The sequence below is a fragment of the Cottoperca gobio genome, chromosome 9 (genome assembly GCF_900634415.1).
Source record: "Cottoperca gobio chromosome 9, fCotGob3.1, whole genome shotgun sequence".
NCBI classification, from domain to species: Eukaryota; Metazoa; Chordata; class Actinopteri; order Perciformes; family Bovichtidae; genus Cottoperca; species Cottoperca gobio.
In genome coordinates this window covers 3,558,518-3,577,803 of record NC_041363.1, presented here as the reverse complement: position 1 = coordinate 3,577,803, position 19,286 = coordinate 3,558,518, and the positions used below count along the sequence as shown (strand labels likewise).

General features: G+C 43.0%; 1 protein-coding gene across 1 annotated transcript in view; it reads right to left on the bottom strand.

Annotated features, from left to right (window-relative positions):
• Positions 1-19,286, bottom strand: part of galnt9 (polypeptide N-acetylgalactosaminyltransferase 9) — an 82,300-nt gene that overhangs the window by 49,973 nt on the left and 13,041 nt on the right. The window contains exons 2-4 of the mRNA XM_029440743.1: positions 18,377-18,557; positions 9,840-10,006; positions 3,947-4,121 (exon numbers count right to left, since the gene is read on the bottom strand). Of these exons, the coding sequence (XP_029296603.1) occupies positions 3,947-4,121; positions 9,840-10,006; positions 18,377-18,557 (523 nt within the window). The remainder of the gene's footprint in view (positions 1-3,946; positions 4,122-9,839; positions 10,007-18,376; positions 18,558-19,286) is intronic.

Below are 19,286 nucleotides of genomic sequence, written 5' to 3'. Positions count from 1 at the left end.
ATCATATGCATGAATTGATTTTTTTATATAGGTTTGAATTATCAAATAAATCTACACAACTACACAAAGAGTCAATAATTAGTGTGTTTAAATACCAACACAAATGAACTAACTCTGAAAGAGTTCCTTTATGTTTGCCGTGTGCATGTGATGCATCTGCACATGACAGTGTGGTGCACGTCTTTGAGAAGTATCTAAGCCTGCAGTGCCTCGAACCATCTTTAAGGGCATTAAATCTCTTTAAATGTGAGGCCGTTCACAGTCCTCCTGCCTGGCTGTTCCACAGAGCAGCTCAGACATGCACATGTAGAGCACATATTAATATAGGCCAGTCTCCTGCCTCCCATAAAATATACAGAGTCTAAAGAAAGTGAAAGGTATCCACGCAGAATCTCAATTCATTATGACGTCAGTGAGATGCAGAAGCATGAGCATTGCTCAGGAAGTGCTTGTTATGATACAAATATCTGTCTTTTCTGCGGTTTCGCAAGTCTGCTTGTCCTGTGCTCTGTGAAGCACTAAGAACAGACAGATACAAACACTGAGCGACCGGCAGACGGAGTAAAAACATCATTTACTTTTGCTAAAAAAACATTTCCTCAGCCTCCAAGAACTCTGAATTTATGTACCATTGAATTTAATATTATTATATTACATTTTCCTGCATGCACGGATAACTATGGATGTGACATATATATACATATATATATATATATATATATTATAATTACAGGAGGCGGAGGTTGGTTTTATCACTTTCTTACTTCTATGAAATTCACCAGTTTGTCTTATTCTAAGATAAACTCACCAGGTCACATAGCAGTGTAGCATTGAAGATTCATCAAAGTGTTGCTTTCTGAAGCATCTATTTCATTACAACCTCCGTGCAATGACAATCTTATCTCCAGCACACACTCTGTGGGAAGCGGCTGCTACACTTCTAATCATTAATCGTTAATAACCTGAGATTGCAACTGTGCAGGGACTTCAAAAACCAAATAAATATCAATTTCCCTGCGCTTCCCCTCTGCAGCGGCGGCATGGCAGCATACAGAGAGTCCTAATTACAACACGTTCCCATTTCCTGCTATTAATCCTGTTTATTTACAGAGCATGCCGAGGGAAACGGGTCCTGTTCGGAGCAGAATGGACTGACTGTTGTCTGAAGGATGGATGCACATAAAGCGTGAGAGAAGAAGGATTATGAACATTTAGCTGATGCAATACCGTCTTAATGATAGGCAACTATTTCATATCCTCATATTAAAGCAGAGCAAAGCCGTGGAAATCTGATTCCATCACTGCTCGCTTCTTAAATCCTCATAAACCAACATGGTGTGAGGGATGGGAAACAGCTGTCAAGTGCACTGTACGGTATGTTATAATTATGTCTGCTTTAACAATAATGCGAACCAGCAATACATTTCAGCTCCAAACGTACGACACCCCAGGTGGAGCGCCATGCCGATGAATCACAGCACTGCAGCGGAGAGCTGGCAGCGTTGTCTCTGGCTCAGTATGAACAGTGTACAAGGTCATTGAGGGAGAATCACCACAACATCTAGAGGAACCATCCATCTCACTTATCACTGAATGTGCAATGGTGAATAATCATATTATGATAAATAGGGGGGGCTTCCATTGTAGCAAATAGATAGTGTACATACCACAAGTGAATCTATCTGAATATAAGGAGCAGCACAGAAAGATGAGCAGATATACAGGAGATAATAAATACACACACACACTATACAAACACACTCACACAATATATCTAAGCAGCACAGAGGAGGTTCTTGAAGATGCCTGTCATCTCCTCCATAGCTATGTGCCTTCACCCAGCATCTACATTGTAAAGAAATCACAGAGACGCTGCTCTACCGTAAATAAAACATGCAAAAGCAAATCTGTAGCAAATAAATCAAAACTAAAAGGCAGCAGGTTATTAAAGAAAGATGGAGGGTACGTGGGTGAAAGCGTGAGGTTGTGTAAAATGTACACGATGGCAGCAGGTGAACTAGCTCAAAAGGAACTCAGCCCCAGCATGCAGAACAGGGGGGTGGTGATTGCATAGCGCCAGAACTGAGGAGGAGGAAACCTATATGGAGGTGAATGGGTTACGTGAGGGCATGACAGGTACGTCTATTTTTGAGCAAGAACAGATGGGAAACAGGCGTAGGCTCCACCAGGGTATCAATTATCATCAGTATTGCACCGAGGCAATGATGCAACTTTCTCCCCGAGTGCCGTTTGTTGGCTGGGCGGCCCGCCGTGCACAGCCGCCGGGCATCAGGTTCACAATCATGCTACAAAACAGCACTGATCAAGGTTTACTACATCACTGCAAGGGTTACAAGGTTGATGTGTTTGGTGGGAAATGGCTGAATAATACATGGTAGACAGTATTTTCTTAACAAGGTCACGCTCTCCCTGACCTCTCGTGCTTCTTCACAAAGCACGAGAGAGACAGAGACCTTCTTTAGTAATATCATTTAGTTATTCAAATGCACAGGAAGCTTTTAACCTTCATGTCGGAACCCTGTTTTCATGAGGCAGGATATTTGAGCATGGCAGTATTTGGCAGACGTGTCACACAATGCTTTTTATTTCACATAAACATCTGTATGTCCGGAAGTGAGCCAAGCCTACACCGACATATTGTTTGTCTACTGCCACGTAGACTCCTCATACATATATCTATATATTAAGCTGCTCACTAAACATACATAATAGCCTCAATTAATCAAATAATTCATTATGATTTGTATTTGAAATTAAATAATGTAGCCAGTAAACACATATTGTATCAGGCCTTAATGTATGATTTCATTTGTTTCTGTCATTATTTATCCAACATGAGCCACAATTTGGTCAAATTGCATTATTTCAAAACAGAGGTTGCAGGCAGAAGGAGGAGGTCCAGATGTTGTCTGTGTATAAAACATCTATGGGGCCAATATAATAATATGAGATGTGACACTGTATCTCACTCCAGATGTGCATACACTTTCTACCCACACCTCCTTGTTTTTAACATCTAGCTTTTTGTTTTGTTGGCAAATCGGCATCATGGAAAGTCATCCTGCTTCAGCTAGTAGTGTGTTCACACTACATCTAGCTGGATTACTTCTACTACCGGAGGTTATAAGGAGCGCCTTCCTGTCACCGCTGTGTTGGAGCAGTGTGTGCATGATTTCCATTTATATTCCTGGTATCTAGTTAGCCAAAAAAGCTGAGCTGCATCTCGGGACACTGTAAACAATTTATGAGCAGAACATACAGTGTCTCTCTGCTATCCTCCTCCATCCCTCCTCCTCTTCCATCATCCCTTCGAGCCCCCCCCTACCTGCCTGCCAGACAAAAGCTACACTTCATCTATAAATACTGACAGCACGACAAGCTCAAATTAGGTGCCAATTACATCTATTTGAGCGACTTGTTTGCTGGTAAACTTAAGCAGCAGGCAGACATTGGACTGAGACCCCCAGAAGTAATTTCATATTGCAAAATAAGACCAGAGCCTGCAGGTAAGATCATGTCGACATGCTCAACATTTGTTCTCTCTTTTGAATTAAAGTCAGTGTCTGTCTCTGGATCTTGTCATAAGTGTGTGTTTTCTGGACAGCTAGTGTCATTGAAATGGTGCTGTCTTTCTATTCCGCTCTAACATTACTTACAATTTATAAAAGGAGACGCAAGAGAGGTTATTAACCATAAACCCTTACTAATAATAAGAATGGTGGTTCTGACGAAGAGTGCCGTGTCAGTAAGACTTGACATGACACAAAATGCTTTGAGCAGACTGAACTGCATATTTCAACGATCATAATTGTACATGACATCCTTCTGTGCTGAAAACATGAAAAGCCAAGCGCACGAGGTAAAGGTGAGAAAGGACAAGAGAAAGCGCTCAGACCTCCCCGTGTTAAACATGACCTTTTCTTACCAGCCGGTGTTGAACTCCACGTGGGCATCAAAGAAGCCGACGACAGGAGCAGTGGCCGCGTTCCAGCCGTGTATTCTGGCTCGGATCAGGCCCTCCCGCTTGCTGTTCCTCACGATCTTCACCAGGCCCGGGTAGCGTTTGTTCACATACTGGTCCAAGTTGAATTTCAGCTCCACTGAAAGAGGGCAGATGAGAGAAACTTGTTCTTTAAATGACAAATGACAGTGTGACATTAACACATGATAATGTGTTCCCTGCATGGTTTTGGTCCAACTTGCTTTAAGTCATCAAGTCAGGACTGGAGTGGAGTGCTTTTTCTTTTTCCCCCCTTCTTCAGCTAAAACAGTGTATAGTGACGCAAACCAGCGTGAGGAAAGCTGCTTGAAAAATGCAATCAGTTACTCATTGAAAAAGTAATTACATCACTTTAATTATAATTCACAAACAAATGTGTCACATAAGTAGCCAGCTTGTAAATGAATCCTCAGCGGAGTCACTTCAGAGACAACTCCGAACGCACGTCTTCGGTATTCAACACGTGTGGAAGTAGATGAGATCGTTTAACAAGCAGTGTTGACTGATCGTCCATACCTAGCTTAACGTTAGCCCAACACCTCCAATTAGTGAGAGAAAACATAATGTTGGCTAAAAGATCTAACGAGAGCTCAGGTTTAGACGCTGACTCATAAATTGTATCAAATCCAACTAAATCAAGAAAAGCAGCTTTCATTTGATCCCAAAGACAATGTTTCAGGTTAGCCTACAGGCTGCTGTACAGTGTGACGTCTCATCACCGGGACAACAAAGACTTCTGGATAAAAAACCAGTTGCACAAATTGCTGCGTGTGTTTCATTGCAGGATAGATGGCTGGTTGAGCTTCTCCTCTGGGTTACGGCTGAGGGTTCCACTTTCTGAGGGAGAGATTAATAAGGATGCACGTGGCTCTGAACAGCATCCATAGCTAGCTTGTGACAGTGGCTCGCAACATAAATCAGCCAGTGAGAGTAGGAACATGTCTAATCCCCTGTCTGTGTGACTGAGGGGGCGCAGTGAGTGAAGGCATAGTCAGGCGTCTCCAGCTGAAGGTCTTAACACATAGCGGTGGTGTTAGCATTTAACACCAAATTGAAGCAAACACTCATGGAAGACTGTTTGTGTCTGTGGATGTGTTGTTTTCCATTTCTGTGATACTCGTATGTTCAACATGAACACATGTGCAGCAGGGTGGCTGCGTGGTTACCACTGTGTGTGACTGCAAGCAGGCTGCAGCACTTTGTGGATGTCACATGTTCAAAGACACACTGCCCGTAGATGTAATGTGTCTAATATCACTAGTGGAAAGTATCTAAGTACATTTACTTAAGTACTATTCTAAGTTCAGCTTTTTCTGTTTAGGTACTTGGTTTTCATTTCCCTGTATGCTACTTTAAACCTCTACTCCCCTATATTTGAGTTGTAGGTACTTTACAGATTCAAAGTGTACATTAAATCAGTAGATTGAACTACTGAGCTGTACATTAAGAGGTTCATCTCCATCTGCTACAACAGTGCTGCTGCAATGCATCTGTATCAAGAATATAATAAAGCTATCATATAAGATAGGGGCATCTTCTTCTAAGCTAAATACATTGTGCTGAGGATTTCTTGTTGTAATTTTACTTATTGGTTCTTAAGTTTAAGTAAGTATTTCCACCACCGTCTAATATGAAGTGATGCCTTCGGAGCATTTCATACTCACACACTGAGATGATCCAAAGTGAACCTGGTGTTGGGTGACCTCTTCCACCCACAAGAAGTTACAAATCAAAAACAAAAGCAAAACGTTTTAAATACTAATATTCCCCTAAATGGCAGATCACACTCCATCCAGAGATATACACATTTCCTCAGCCTCTCATGTCTTTGGTATGCTTTGGTAAAAACAGCCCCTCAGAGCCCGTGGGTACACATGAGCACGCTGTTAGCATATCGTACTAATGTCAAGTACGATTATTTAGAAATAATGAGGCAACTTTGCTGCCTTCCCATCTGGATGGCTCACTGTCAGAAGCTGCATCGCTCCTCTCTGAAGGTCCAGAGAGCTTTGCAGTTTGTTTCCTTTGCACTGTTGAAGGTTTTTCTAACCTGTGCAGCGGGTGTCCTTTATCATCGGCCTCCCCTACAGCTACAATATGATAAAAGCTATTAGAGTGTAATAATTACTGGGCTTTGCTGGTAAGGAGAAAAGTTATAGGCCTCCCTCTGATCCTAGCAAATAAAACATTGGACTGCGTCCATGGGGGGAGAGTTATGGAGCAGGGAATACATTTTAAAGGACTAGCAGTGAAACATAGCTGAGGATAAATAACTATCCCTCATTCTATGAATTTAAAATGAATGCTTAGTAGCACAAGCGGCACCATGAATTCCTTTGGAGACATGGGAGATTATAGAAGCCGCTGTTAAGAATAGATGGTGGAGAGGTATTGAACATGCTTTTGATTATTTAAACTGAAGCATCAGAATTCACTTGCATGCCGCAAAGCCTGAAATATTCCCTCCCACATACTGCCTCCTATGTGCTCACTCACTAGCACTACACCTGTGTTTAACATAAGCCCCAGGATGTTCTGTTTCCGATCCAGTGAGATCAGCCTCAGAACACCAGTCAGCTGTGTTTTACTGTGTGTTTACACAAACCACAGGCCACACTCTTCTTCTACCGGTGGAGTTATGGACTTGTCTCAAACCCTCATACAGAAACAGGCCTGAGAGTGATCGCTTTGATCGATCACAAGCAGACTAGTGAAGTTATCCAGCGGGTGAACCGGCTCACCACAAGTAATGTGATGTTCATTAAATATTCAAAAGCATTGTAGCCTAAAGTAAAATGGCACTCCCCATCGTGGCATAATATCCAAATGCAGTGCGACAGTACAATACTTCACTGTAAGTGGGGAATGTTCTGGCAGTAGACCGGAAATAATCTGTGCAGCGGCATGTTAGGAATACGGAGGTTATCCACCTCGCACACATTTATTGGAAACAGCACGATGGTAAATTGGTTCATGTTTTTAGACTCCTCCATCCTTGACCTACTCTTTTTTAGCGCCTTGAGATTGCTTTTAGCTTTGAAAGGCGCTTTACAAATACAATTTATTATTATTATTATTATTATTATTATTATTATTATTATTATTAACATTGCCTCATCCAGTCCATTTAAAATTCTGCTTTGGCAACAATATGCTTGATTGTTCTCAGAATCACTGACAGATGAATTATGAAAGCATCCGTCAGGGACACACTCTCTAACCTGAATAACCTTCTGTCTCACAGCTCTCTTCTCATCTCACCTCCTCGTTGTTTTAATCCATTGTGTAGCCTGCTGTAAGGATGTAACTCAGATCGCAGATTAAGTTTTGAATGGAAAGTAAAGTCAAAGAACTCTAACAAAACGGAGCTAAATGAGTTTATTCTATATAGAAACTGTCAGACACACACACTCAGTATGTTAATGAGCAAATCCTCCATTATCTAATCACATTTAATGTATGCAATGTTTAAAGTAATCCAGCTCCACTTGTAATTAAGACTACACGCTGTATGCAACTGGTCCTCAGTTTATATCCTGTTTTCATTATATGAATCATTAAGTTATCAATTTGGTGGTGGTATTTGCTGGAATTGAATCCTGTAGGGCTCATTAAGTCTTTCCGTTCTGATAGCAAACACACACACACACACACACACACACACACACACACACACACACACACACACACACACACACACACACACACACACAACTCATCACTGGGAATGTGACTTTTCTTTCAGACTGATGGAACCAGTGCTGGGACTAAACCTCTCAACCACTAATAAATGTCAGCGGCGGTCCCGGCTAAGGAAATGTGAATGGCGACGAGGCAAACATGCCTCCTGTGCTTGATTTATTATGCCAGGATTGAGTGTGGCTGTACCTCCACTCATCTCACGGTGCCTTGTTTAAACGAGAGGGGACAGACAGAGCCATCCAGAAAAGGTCAAGCAGTCCAGCCTGCATGTTAATTGTCTAATGTCACAGCAGAGCGGCTTCCAAGAAACGTCTCACACTTCCGCACAAATCATCATCACTGTGGGTAAACATACAGTTAGAGCCGCTGACGGATGCGTCTGTTCACAGCGAGTGACCTGAATGTCAGTGTGTGATGCTTAACAGCAAAGGTTACAAACAAGTGACAGAGGCAGAAGTTGTAACGTGAGTTTAGCTTTCTGATTTGCTAGCAGCTTGTACAACAGTTTCAATGTGTTACTTCCTCAGGCTGGTGACAACTTTGTTCTAACAGCTCTGAGTTTCCAAGCCTGAGGAGGGATTGTGGCAAATTAGTTGAATCTCCAGGGTTTAATTAGCGGGAATCGGATGCCAACTTAGTGGTTTAAATATCAGGATATTAGACATGTCATGTCTAGGGATGTAGGAAAACATGAAAACAGTATTGTATCATGATATTATGTTTTAATGATACTGTAACGCCTTTTAATTAATATTTTACATGCATCTTTCTCATTGATGTGCCCTCTCACAGTAGTGCTAGGATGCTGCATGTTACAGGATCTGTGAAGGTGTCTATTTCCTTTACATTATTCATCTATAGTCAACTTTTTTTAATCTCAGATTCTATGCTTATGACAGTTTTGTTTTTGTTTAAAATAATTAGTGATTACAGCATCAGTTATGGAGTTACATCATGTACTAAACTAATTTCATTATGGATTTCAGTGAGAGTCTTTGTTACGAGAATCTAACTGCTGTTTCCTTTTACATCCTTGTAATAAAAGCATTTTATGAGAGCGAGGAGAAGTAAAATATGATCAAATTAAATACTGTCAGAAAATGTGTCAGTCTTTATAGTGAAAATCAGGATGTCCTTCAAATATCTGTTTTCGGGAAACCCTTGTGAGACTAAATGTGTGGGACAGACTGACTGACATCATGAGAGGAGGGCTTGGCTTCCATTTGTGTCTGTTCACTGGCTTTTAACGGCTGCCTGTTTAATGCTAGGCCGTTAGAGCCTCAGCGGGGAGCGGAGATGTGCCAGTGGTGACTCCTGCTCGGCCGTCTTTCAGTATGTTATTCCTGTGCCCTTTTCCACTGCCAGCCTGGGAGAGGCAGGCCTCTGTGCCAAGTGAAGGAGGGCCAAGTGTCGGCTGGAATCTAGTTCATTGTCCCTTCCTCTTCAAATCCAATATCTTTGGATATGGAGCCGAGCATCGTCAGCCGCTGTAGGCGTCATGTTGTGGAGGCAACGGAAGCATTTGCCCACATTGCCATGGAGACGGTAGTACGCAGCAGTTTAGAAAAAGGGCGCGACAAATCCCATCCTCTTTTCTTTCCTCTTTTGTTTAAGCTATTTTAAAGCCTGGTGTTCAAGAGTCCACCCTCAGGAGTTCTCTATCCCTTCAACTGTTACTCACAAAACCAAACACACGCAGACAACTGCGTCACACACACTAACGACACACATGAGGAAGTGTAGCATAACGAGACTGACTACTCTGGCAGTAGGCTCGTGCAAAAACATCACTCCAACTCATTTGTGTATGTCGTTCACATTGAACCAGGCGAGATAATAAAGAGGGTGACAGACAATGATAAGCTGAGGTTCTGCAGGTTCTACAGGTTTCATGATTTTAAGTCTGAGAGAGAGAAACAACAAACAAACATGACGTAAAAAAGAAAATGATCAGGAAGACTTTGGATCAAACCTCCACAGCGACTGTCATCCATGTCCCACAGAGCATATATACAGTAAGATCACATAAAGACTTGTTACATATGTGAGGAAGTCATTATTAGAGCGATGATCCTTATACATATATCCTTATATACAAAGCTGTCAAAGGTCTTACCGCTGTCACTGTTGTCGTCCACCAAGATGATCTCCTTGAGCACGTGTGCTGGTGTGTGGTTGACCACACTGTGGACGGAGCGCAGGATCACTGACAGGGCCTCGTTCACAAAGATGAAGACCACAGAGATCTGAGGAAGGTCCTCTTGGTACGTCAACAGCTTGCACCTGTTAAAATACATTTAAGATTATTATTACTACCTGGATTTTCTTAGCATATCATCCCTAAGAAAAAACATGGCTACACCTTATAGCCTATACAGTCTATGTGTTACACCCAGGAGGCAGTTAGCTTAGCTTAGCATAAAGACTGAAAAACAGGGGGGGACAGCTAGCCTTGCTCTCTCCAAAGGTAAGAAAATCAGCTGTATCCGGTCTTTATGCTAAACCTAAATAGCAGTTGCTAGCTTTAGGTTCACTGTACAGACAGGAGAGTATTATCAATCTTCTCATTTAACTCTCGGCAGGAACTCAATTCAAAATTCAGAGCAGAGGGATTGCCTCCACACGGCTAGCAGCTAATGGTGCGAATAGCATTACAGTGCAAGCAACGGAAACAATGCTAACAGAGCTAACCTGGGGACCCCGTCAGTAGCCACAGTAAGAGCGCAGTACAGTTGACGATTAGCTAGCCACACACAGGACTCACATGCACTAACATGCACACGCGGCCGGATAGGCTACGTAAATATAATTATACAGTGTGTACTCATGACACCAACTTCAGAATAGCCTATACTGTGTAAAATTAAAAAAAACAGTTAGGACACCATGGCGTTTCAGATCCCTGAAACCTCTTGAAATAAAACCCCTTTATAGCCCCCAGGACCCCCTCATGGTCCTCTGATACCTCCTCAAGGACCTCTATGTGACCATGAACCATGTAGGTGTACCGGTGAGCACTCCAGCAGTAAATGCAGACATACAGTAATTATTGAGATTACACCTGTTTATTATATTGAGAAGCCTCATAGTTCCTTCCACTGGTTAGAGGTTAAGATGCTTTTTCCTCTTAAGAGCTGAATAAAACATTCAGTATCACATTCCCAGGGTATCCCCATGGTGCATACAGCCTTATATTTATCTACAAAACAAAGGGACTTATCCTGGATAATATTTTCCTCAGTGCACCAAACCAACAAAGACAAAAAATACATCTTCTAAGATATCATTTGAAGGCCCACATCCATTTGAAGGTGAAGCTGCAGCTCCCAGGCTTGGATTCTACTGTACTGTACTGCAGTATAGCTAGCATACTGAAACCACATGCAGTAAAAAGTACATTTCTCCAGCAGAACAATGTATGTATATACTTGGCTTGACAGGTTCATGACCAAGTAATCTTTGTTAGCGCACTATATAGTACTTACCATTATAAAGATGAAGAATAGGAGACCATATAATGCTAACAGTAAACACAGGTCCAATTTAGAGTCAAATAGATTATAAAGCAGTGTATGGTGTCGTTACCACGGAGTGCTCTCCGATTTACACTCTTTCACATCGTCTAAAACAGGGGTCTTCAACGTTTTTCGGGCCAAGGACCCCCTGTTGAAGACCTATGCTCTAAAATGTATTTTACAAAGTTCGATTGTACTTAGCTACACCATCTCATGTCACTTCTGGTAGCAAAAAAACAAATGGCATCGGCCAAATATCAAGATGGCAATCGATCAAAGGTCAGAGGAAGTGATTACAATTCCTCCGGAGGGGGACACAGCAGCATGTCCACCCCTGGAGCAATGCAGCTAGCACGGCTAAAAACAAACAATGCTATCTGAATGATGATCTACAAGCTTAAATAAAGACTGACTTTGGCAATGTCAAGGATAAACTGCATTGTCTTCCATTGCTAATGGTCACGCAGAGAAGCCACATCACAGTGTGAGATGCAGCAGACAACAGGAAGCCAAAAGCCGAACTGGGTTCATCCAAAAATCTTCACCCAATTCTTGTAATTCATTCAGTACAGAACTTAAAGCGTGCGGCTGAATGTGGAGCGTTCAAACACGGGCCTCTGCTGACACAGACGATCAGAAACTTGGATAATAATACTTGGAATCACTTACAGGGAGGTGAACGCAGGTTTCTCTATGTAACATGTTGACGATACGATCAGAACCATCCTTTGAAATGTCCTTTTAAATGCAGCCAATGTTTTGTTTATTTAATGAACTGTACACTACGCTGTGAATATACATTACATTCACTTTGTGTGCCAGAGCATCTCCCTTACAAACTCAGTCTGTCACCATAATCCTGCTCCTCTCATCCGCTGATAATCTCAAGTGTGTCAAACGTCCGTGTCACTTCAAGTAAAATCCAGTATTTCCTCACAGGCGTACTGGGGCTTTGAAGTCTAAAATGACTGTTGACTGGACGGAAGCACTTAGCTGATTCCTATGGCAACTGTGAACACACACACACACACACACACACACACACACACACAGCCAGCATCTTTCCTCGCCGCTCCAATTAGGCTCCAAACGCAACAGCTGACAAACGCATTTCACTTCTGCCTTTGTTTCTCCATATTTCCACATATCTTATTCAGCAGTGCTGCCTCATTATGAAGGGATAATGAGGTGGCTATTGTAATTGTTGTGGTTGAATTATTTACAAGAGATTTTGGCAGTAATGAAACACTTGTTATATTGTTCTTTATTAGAATATCAAATTGACATTAATCAACTGTAGTGTAAACAAATCTATGTGTTTCGTTTAGCTTCAGTAAATCCTGTTAAGCTCTTGAAGTATTTTGCCAAACATCAGTGCAGAGTAGCGGTAGAGACACTGACACATTGCATTTGCCAGGTAAAATACCGTTCACGCTCGAAAGATTAATGAGACAATATATTGATTTGTCAGAATGCATCAGTCTCACGGGCTATCACAGGTTATTAGAAGCGATAGAGGCGACGAGTGAGGCTGGAACTGCACTTGGCCCGTTATTTAAAAATGAATGTCTTGTCATCCTGAATCACAAATTAGGGCTGCTAGAGAAAAGAGCATCCATAATCTCAACTCATAAGACACAGCAACCTTTTCTAAATGTCCAAATGGAACAGTGGCGCTGCATACGATCACTCAGTTATTTCTCTAATTAAAACCTCGTCTTTATTTAAATGTAACGGCGGTTATGACCCTGCTGATGTTTTTTTTATTGTTCAATGTGGGAGTCATATCTTTAGATGCAAAATGTGATCGTGTTGGTCTACCTTGAATATTTCTTTTTTTTTTTTTTCAGAGACGGCACATTTGCTGCTCTTCCACCCTTGCTGTGAGCCATCTGAGCTCTACTGGTGCTCACTGCCCTGATACCCCAGTGAACTGTGATGTCAACTTGAGTCAGCAGCATCCATGGGGTCAGGCCGCAGGGGGACGGCCACACAGCAGATGGATCCCAGCATGGTGCTAAAGTTACATCCTCCTCTCTCCACCCATTGGAACCCTCCTCGTACTCCACAGCCACTGCTGTGTGTGTGTGTGTGTGTGTGTGTGTGTGTGTGTGTGTGTGTGTGTGTGTGTGTGTGTGTGGCGAGCATGTGTTAGCAGGTTCTCACCTTTCAACAATGAGAATTGGCAAGAGAGGAACTATGCAATTATGAAGGATGACACAGCAGATGGTGTCTTATTTACTTGTGAAATGATAAAGTAAATTAATTGCATATCACCATAAAATAATACTTCCTCTTTCCTTCTGGACTTTACCTTACAATTACAATTACTTTGCACATCTATCTAACAATCCATAACTGGGGAAGGTTGTCACATCAACTTGCATTGTAAATGAATCCCTTGTAATTTGAGCTGTTTGCTTTTAATATTAATGTTCTCAGAGTTTAAACTTATTCTACTCATGCATGCTTGCTGCTCTCTACTTCCACAACACTATCATTGGCCAAGTGTACAGTGCAGACACGGGCACACAGTGAGCATAGTGTTAACCAGGTAAGATTGACTCGTTCATTAACTAGCTACTTGTTATCTTGTATCTTTTCTCTGCTTCCTGCGACACTACGAGCTCAGCGCAGATATTCACACAACTCTTTGATGTTAAGGTGGTTGCAATATAATGCCTGAGAAGCACTCATTCATTTAACTTCTTCCATGACTCCTTAACTTAATATTGGCATTGATTCATGCGTAGAAATGACAATCTACCGCCTATAGTCTCACTGTTCTGGACGGGGAAAGCTTAATTTCATGCACCGTTATCAATCACTTTCATTACCGCAGCCCACATGCATTTGACAGCAGAGGTAATAAAAGGGAAACTAAGCCACAGAGAGTGTTTGTGATGGAGCAAGCAGGGTCTATATCTATACTTTAAGCCCTGCTCTCGCGCCTATTCGTAAGAGTAAATGTACAAGTGTTTTGATTGATAACCCCCTCCACTGTATCATTTCAGTCCTTCCCCGTGCATTTATGCTTTCCCTCAGCAACTCCTTTGTTCCCTCTCACAGCTTTCTCTATTGCCTCTCTCAATCAGCCTTGCCAGGTCTATAAATACAATGACAAATCTGGCAGTGAGTTTGAGGGGAGATCTTTTTTCCAGAAGCACTCCTTCCGACATGGCAACTTTGCAAAACAAAGTAATGTATTGCACTCCTGTTCAGTTATACGACTAGAGGAGAGGCTACGTTTAATGAATATTACCAGAGTAATATCTTGAAAGTGTCAGAGGGGGCAGAGCAGCCTCATCGCTTCTAGTTGAGATGTGGTGCCAGGCTGGATTTCAGTGTCGTAAAGTGATATTGTAGTTCCATTGCCCTAGTTACTGGATCCAATTCAGGGCATCGCTCAGCCTTAAATGTGTACCTGTCTGCAGTAGGGGGGAGCCTTGTAAAGCCGTAACAGGATGAGCGATCGACTCATCTGTTTGTAATGGGACTGAGCTCACCGGCCAGCGCTCATAATTTGACCCGGAACAAGCTTTGACAGAAACAGAGCGCCAGATTAAGATGTATTCCAATCACACCTCCCTCTTCTCCTCCTCCACCAGCATGGTCCCCCGTGTCGCATCTCGGACTTTTTCCCCGCCGGCCGCTCATATTCGCCGTGAAATTTCACATTAACCTCCCCTAACCCACGCAGTACAAGCATCACCAAAGCAACTTTCCAATCCGGGAGCACTCCTCTCTGAAAGATAATCGTTTACTTTGTCATTTCTCCACCTCCACCCCCCCAACAATTTGCAGCAGCAGCTCCGGCACCGCGGAGACCTTACGATCCCATTCTGCAGTATCAGATGCTTAGGAGATGAGGTAAGCTTGTTTCTTCAGCTTCCCTCTCTGGTTATCACCCTCCCACAGGCAAACAAGCACAAGACGATGGATCCTTTGGGCTTCCATATAGTTTTGGGTTTAACTGTTTTGATAAAATATTGAAAACTGGAGGGTGAAAAGCAGGTTTGATGCCTTGAATTGCATTTTTCTATTTACGAGTGACACAAGTTACATTTACCTTCTCTGTGTTTGTTTTCATGGCATCAGTAATCTCGCCAGCTCGCCTGCCTTTGTTGTTTTTCTCTCCACAGCCCAATGAGATGTTATCATACGTTAAGCCTCCCAAGGACAGCGAATGGCAGGCTCGGAGTCACCATAATATAGAGCCTACTTAAGTCCCTGGGTATCTCAGTTAAGAATGTCACTTGCTGAAGTGAAGGGCAGAAGAGAGAACTACAGGCTGGCGGATGGTGAAAGGGGATTACAGGTTTTTGTCCGAAAGACAATTGCAACTGTAATTATGGTGGAATCGGTTTTGCTGCAGATTGGCAGGTTTAAAACAGCGAGAGACTTGAGAACGTGTGGAGTGTTCAGTCATGGCGATGGACTTTGCTTCCCTGCAGTCATCAAAGTCCTCTGCTCAATGACTCCTGCTCAATTAAAAGCCCATTAGGCAGGAGGTGACTGCTTCCTGCATTTAGCCTCACTTCTGCAGCGCTGCAATCACCTTTTGCCCGCAGGACATAATTACAGAAATATGTCACAGTCGTTCATACTGCGTGAGGCAGAGAACTGCTTTAAACTCGACCAAACATGTTGGGCGTAAAAGCCTAACAGTATCAGTAACGGTGATGCTCTGGCTGTACGTACATACATTTTCTTCAACGAGCAGTGCTTTGATGTTTCTCTTTAAAATGCTGCTTCAGTGACGCAAACAGAAAAGCAAAGAGAACTATGTTTGCACGTTGCACTTTATTGATTTCCATTGAGCTTCAAAACAAATGTAGCAAGTCTTTATCACAGAGTGAACCTATTGGAAAGCTGTCACGGGCTGAAGCTATACCTTGTTTGACACAACATGTGCTTCTGTACATGGTTACGAAACATATTCTATTTATCAGAAACACACGCCTGGACACTGGAAACACAGATCAAGAAGTGACAAGCCTGCAGAATCTAGTCACAAGCTGTGAAGCTACTGCAGCACTGAATCAATACACAAACACACAGCCTCTTTTCAAACTGGGAACAACGTCCAACACTTTCTTACCGTTTGTCTTTTGTCCCATTTTTTGCTGAATAAGTTGATTAAAAAAAGGAATTTCCTAAAAACCCTCCATTCCAGAGGCACTCTCAGCTGACTTTATTAATTAGCAAGCTCCTTTTCACTCGCCCTCCTCCTCCCTCGTTCCACTCTTGTCTCATTTTTCTGGGCGTGAAAAGAGCTCGGAACAAAGCAGCGTGGATGAAATGAATTGTTATCCCCACTAAAGCCCTCAGAAACCTCTCTTGGCCGTCAGATTTCCTCTCAGTGTGTCTGCCTGTCGCCATTCTTCTTTGACACTGTGTGATATGAACGCCCCTGGCAGCCCTGATTACCCCCCCACGCCCCCACTCCCCAATCCATCTCCTGCAGCACTCACTGGATCACAGCTGTAGTTCACTTTCTAAATATAACATTTATTTTATTTTATCTTACACGAGCATTTAGGCTGCTTTCTGGGAGTCCACTGGGTGTCTTTTCATAAAACATAAAGCCATTCGAGATTCCCTTTATTTCAACATTATAGCTCCTCAACCATCACATCATCTTGCCCATGTCCTTTCATGTAGGGATCAGGCGTGCCAAAGTCGTTTTCTCTTGTGTGTCTCCCCATAGCAAAGGCCCCGAGATGCCCTGTGGTAAGGCTCTGAGACAGACGAAGAACATGAAAAGTATCAAACAGGAAGTAAGGACGGCTCGTGCAGGGGGAGACTCTTGAAGGACCATTACGATGTTGAAGACCTATGCTTTAATGTGTGTGTCTGTCGCCCAGATCTGTCCAAAATGTCTGATGTTGAAGCTGGTACAGTCAAATGCGTTTGTAGTAGACAACCTCAAATCTATTCTTAATAAAATGTATCTCTTGTGTAATTCTTCTTGCACAGGAAATAGTGGTCAGCTAGCAATAAACATGCCAGCCAATTCTAAAATGACCGGCAGGTCGTAGCAGTCCCTCGAGAGTCTCCCTGATGAGGAGGCACAGAGGTCTAGCGATGTCTGAGAAGTGGAGGGGAAGTTGACAGCTTTGCATATTAAATATGCTTCACAGGGGTGATGGAGCACAAAGGCTGCTCTATTGAACAGCGCAGGGATCACAGACAATTCTGTAAATGCTGACGTTACCCTGCTAACAACATTAACTGTGATGGAAGTGTTGTTGTTTAAATTGTGTTTTTAGCAACAAACTAATGAATTCATGCTTCTTGAATGCTGTGACTTACAGTATGTCATTTTGGGTTGGTGCAACTGGGAAACTGGGGGCGGCCTGTGCAAAATTAATGTCATAAACCAGCAGGTGTACGGGAACATCCCCCGCTGGAAGCCATTACATTTACAAGTGTGACATTTGCATTTTTCTGTGGAAACCAATGAGACACAGTTTCTGGTCCAAAGGACATTCCATGCATCTCATCAGCATTCTGACAGCAGCGACTTGGTCCAGTGGTTTGGTAGTAAGTCTTAGTGATAAAGATAAAGATTAAAACATTAGGAGATATATTGTTGGTGCAGCACCTGGAGTTAAACTTAAAAAGTTGGTTGCTTTGGTCCATGCACTGTTCTTTGTGGGGCATATGTAGAACAAAGTCTCACTGACACTGACTTAAACCCAGTTGGTGAACTGAGGAAATGAAGCTTTTCAGACTTCGTTGCCACGAGTGGGCCACTTGCGCCTTTGACCTGGTCTGAGTTTGCAGGACGTTTTTGTAAATTCCAATAATCCTCAACACTAGGATTGAACTACACAGCGTATTGTTTCTGACACACCTTGTAACGCAGCTCTGGAGATTCACCGAAATACAAATAAATATCAAAAAGCAGAAGAAGGGGAAAAGAAGTGCACTTGATGAAAAAGCTATATTCCTGGCAAAAAGTCCTGCTGCACACGGTGTGCCTTCACACAAATAGAGCCTATCAACTGCAGCAGGGATTAAACTGGCAAACCTTCAAGTCTCTCTAACATTACAAAACCCTGCCAGGAGGGGGGGGGGGACAGGTGTAGTTGAAAGGAGGCTGTACATGACAGGGAATGAGAGGTGGACATACTTTTTAGGCCTGTAGTCGGGGATGCTCCTGTCCAGGGAGATGCGGTCACTGAGCTGAGCGTTGTAGCCGTACTCCTCGTATTTCCCCTCGATATCATGACTGTCCTCTCCCAGAGTAGCGGCAGCTCCCCCTTGGCCAAGGCCTCCGGGTCCCTCAACGAGCCCCATGGGCTTCGCCAAACCTGCCAAGAAAATGACAAAACAGAGAGACAATCATACAGACGTACAGGACCATGTGTGGAGGCGGACACACACGCAGAACAGGGAGAGACAGGTGAGATGCAGAGGGGCAGATGACTGACATTCTCCAGCAGTGTGAAGAGACTGCTGTATGGCAGCTCCGAGACCCAGAGGTGATCATCCATAGAGCATCAAAACACTGCCTGTCAATGAAAAAGCTGCATAACACCCACATTATCTCAAGTCAAGGAGGCAGAGCAGGAGCGGAGAGACACAGTGGTGAAAGGGTCAACCCTACAGACTACAGACAATTTACAGTTCACAGCTCGGCAGCGGTGGAAGGAAGTATGTATACTTTTGTTACTGTAACACAGTCGGGGGGGGGGGGGGTTTAAATATTACTTTTACTTCATTACATGTGAAGTCCCATCTGTTACAGATTAAGAAGCAAAGTCATATAAAAAGTCTTGATTAACTTTATGAGATTGGAGCTGAAGAGTTACCATGTGAGCAGCTGCAGCAGAGAAGAAGCTGCCGCGGGAGGGCAAAGCTTCATGTTCAGAGAGGAGACACTCTGCAGCCGGCTCACACGGACACATTTGATCATTTATAATTATATACATTCACGTGCCAGGTGTCAGCACGGTCGAGCGGTGCGGGCACCCCCGAGCCGGGTGGTGGACGGTACGAAAATGTACAACAATTAAATTAAATTGGGGAGTTATTGTACT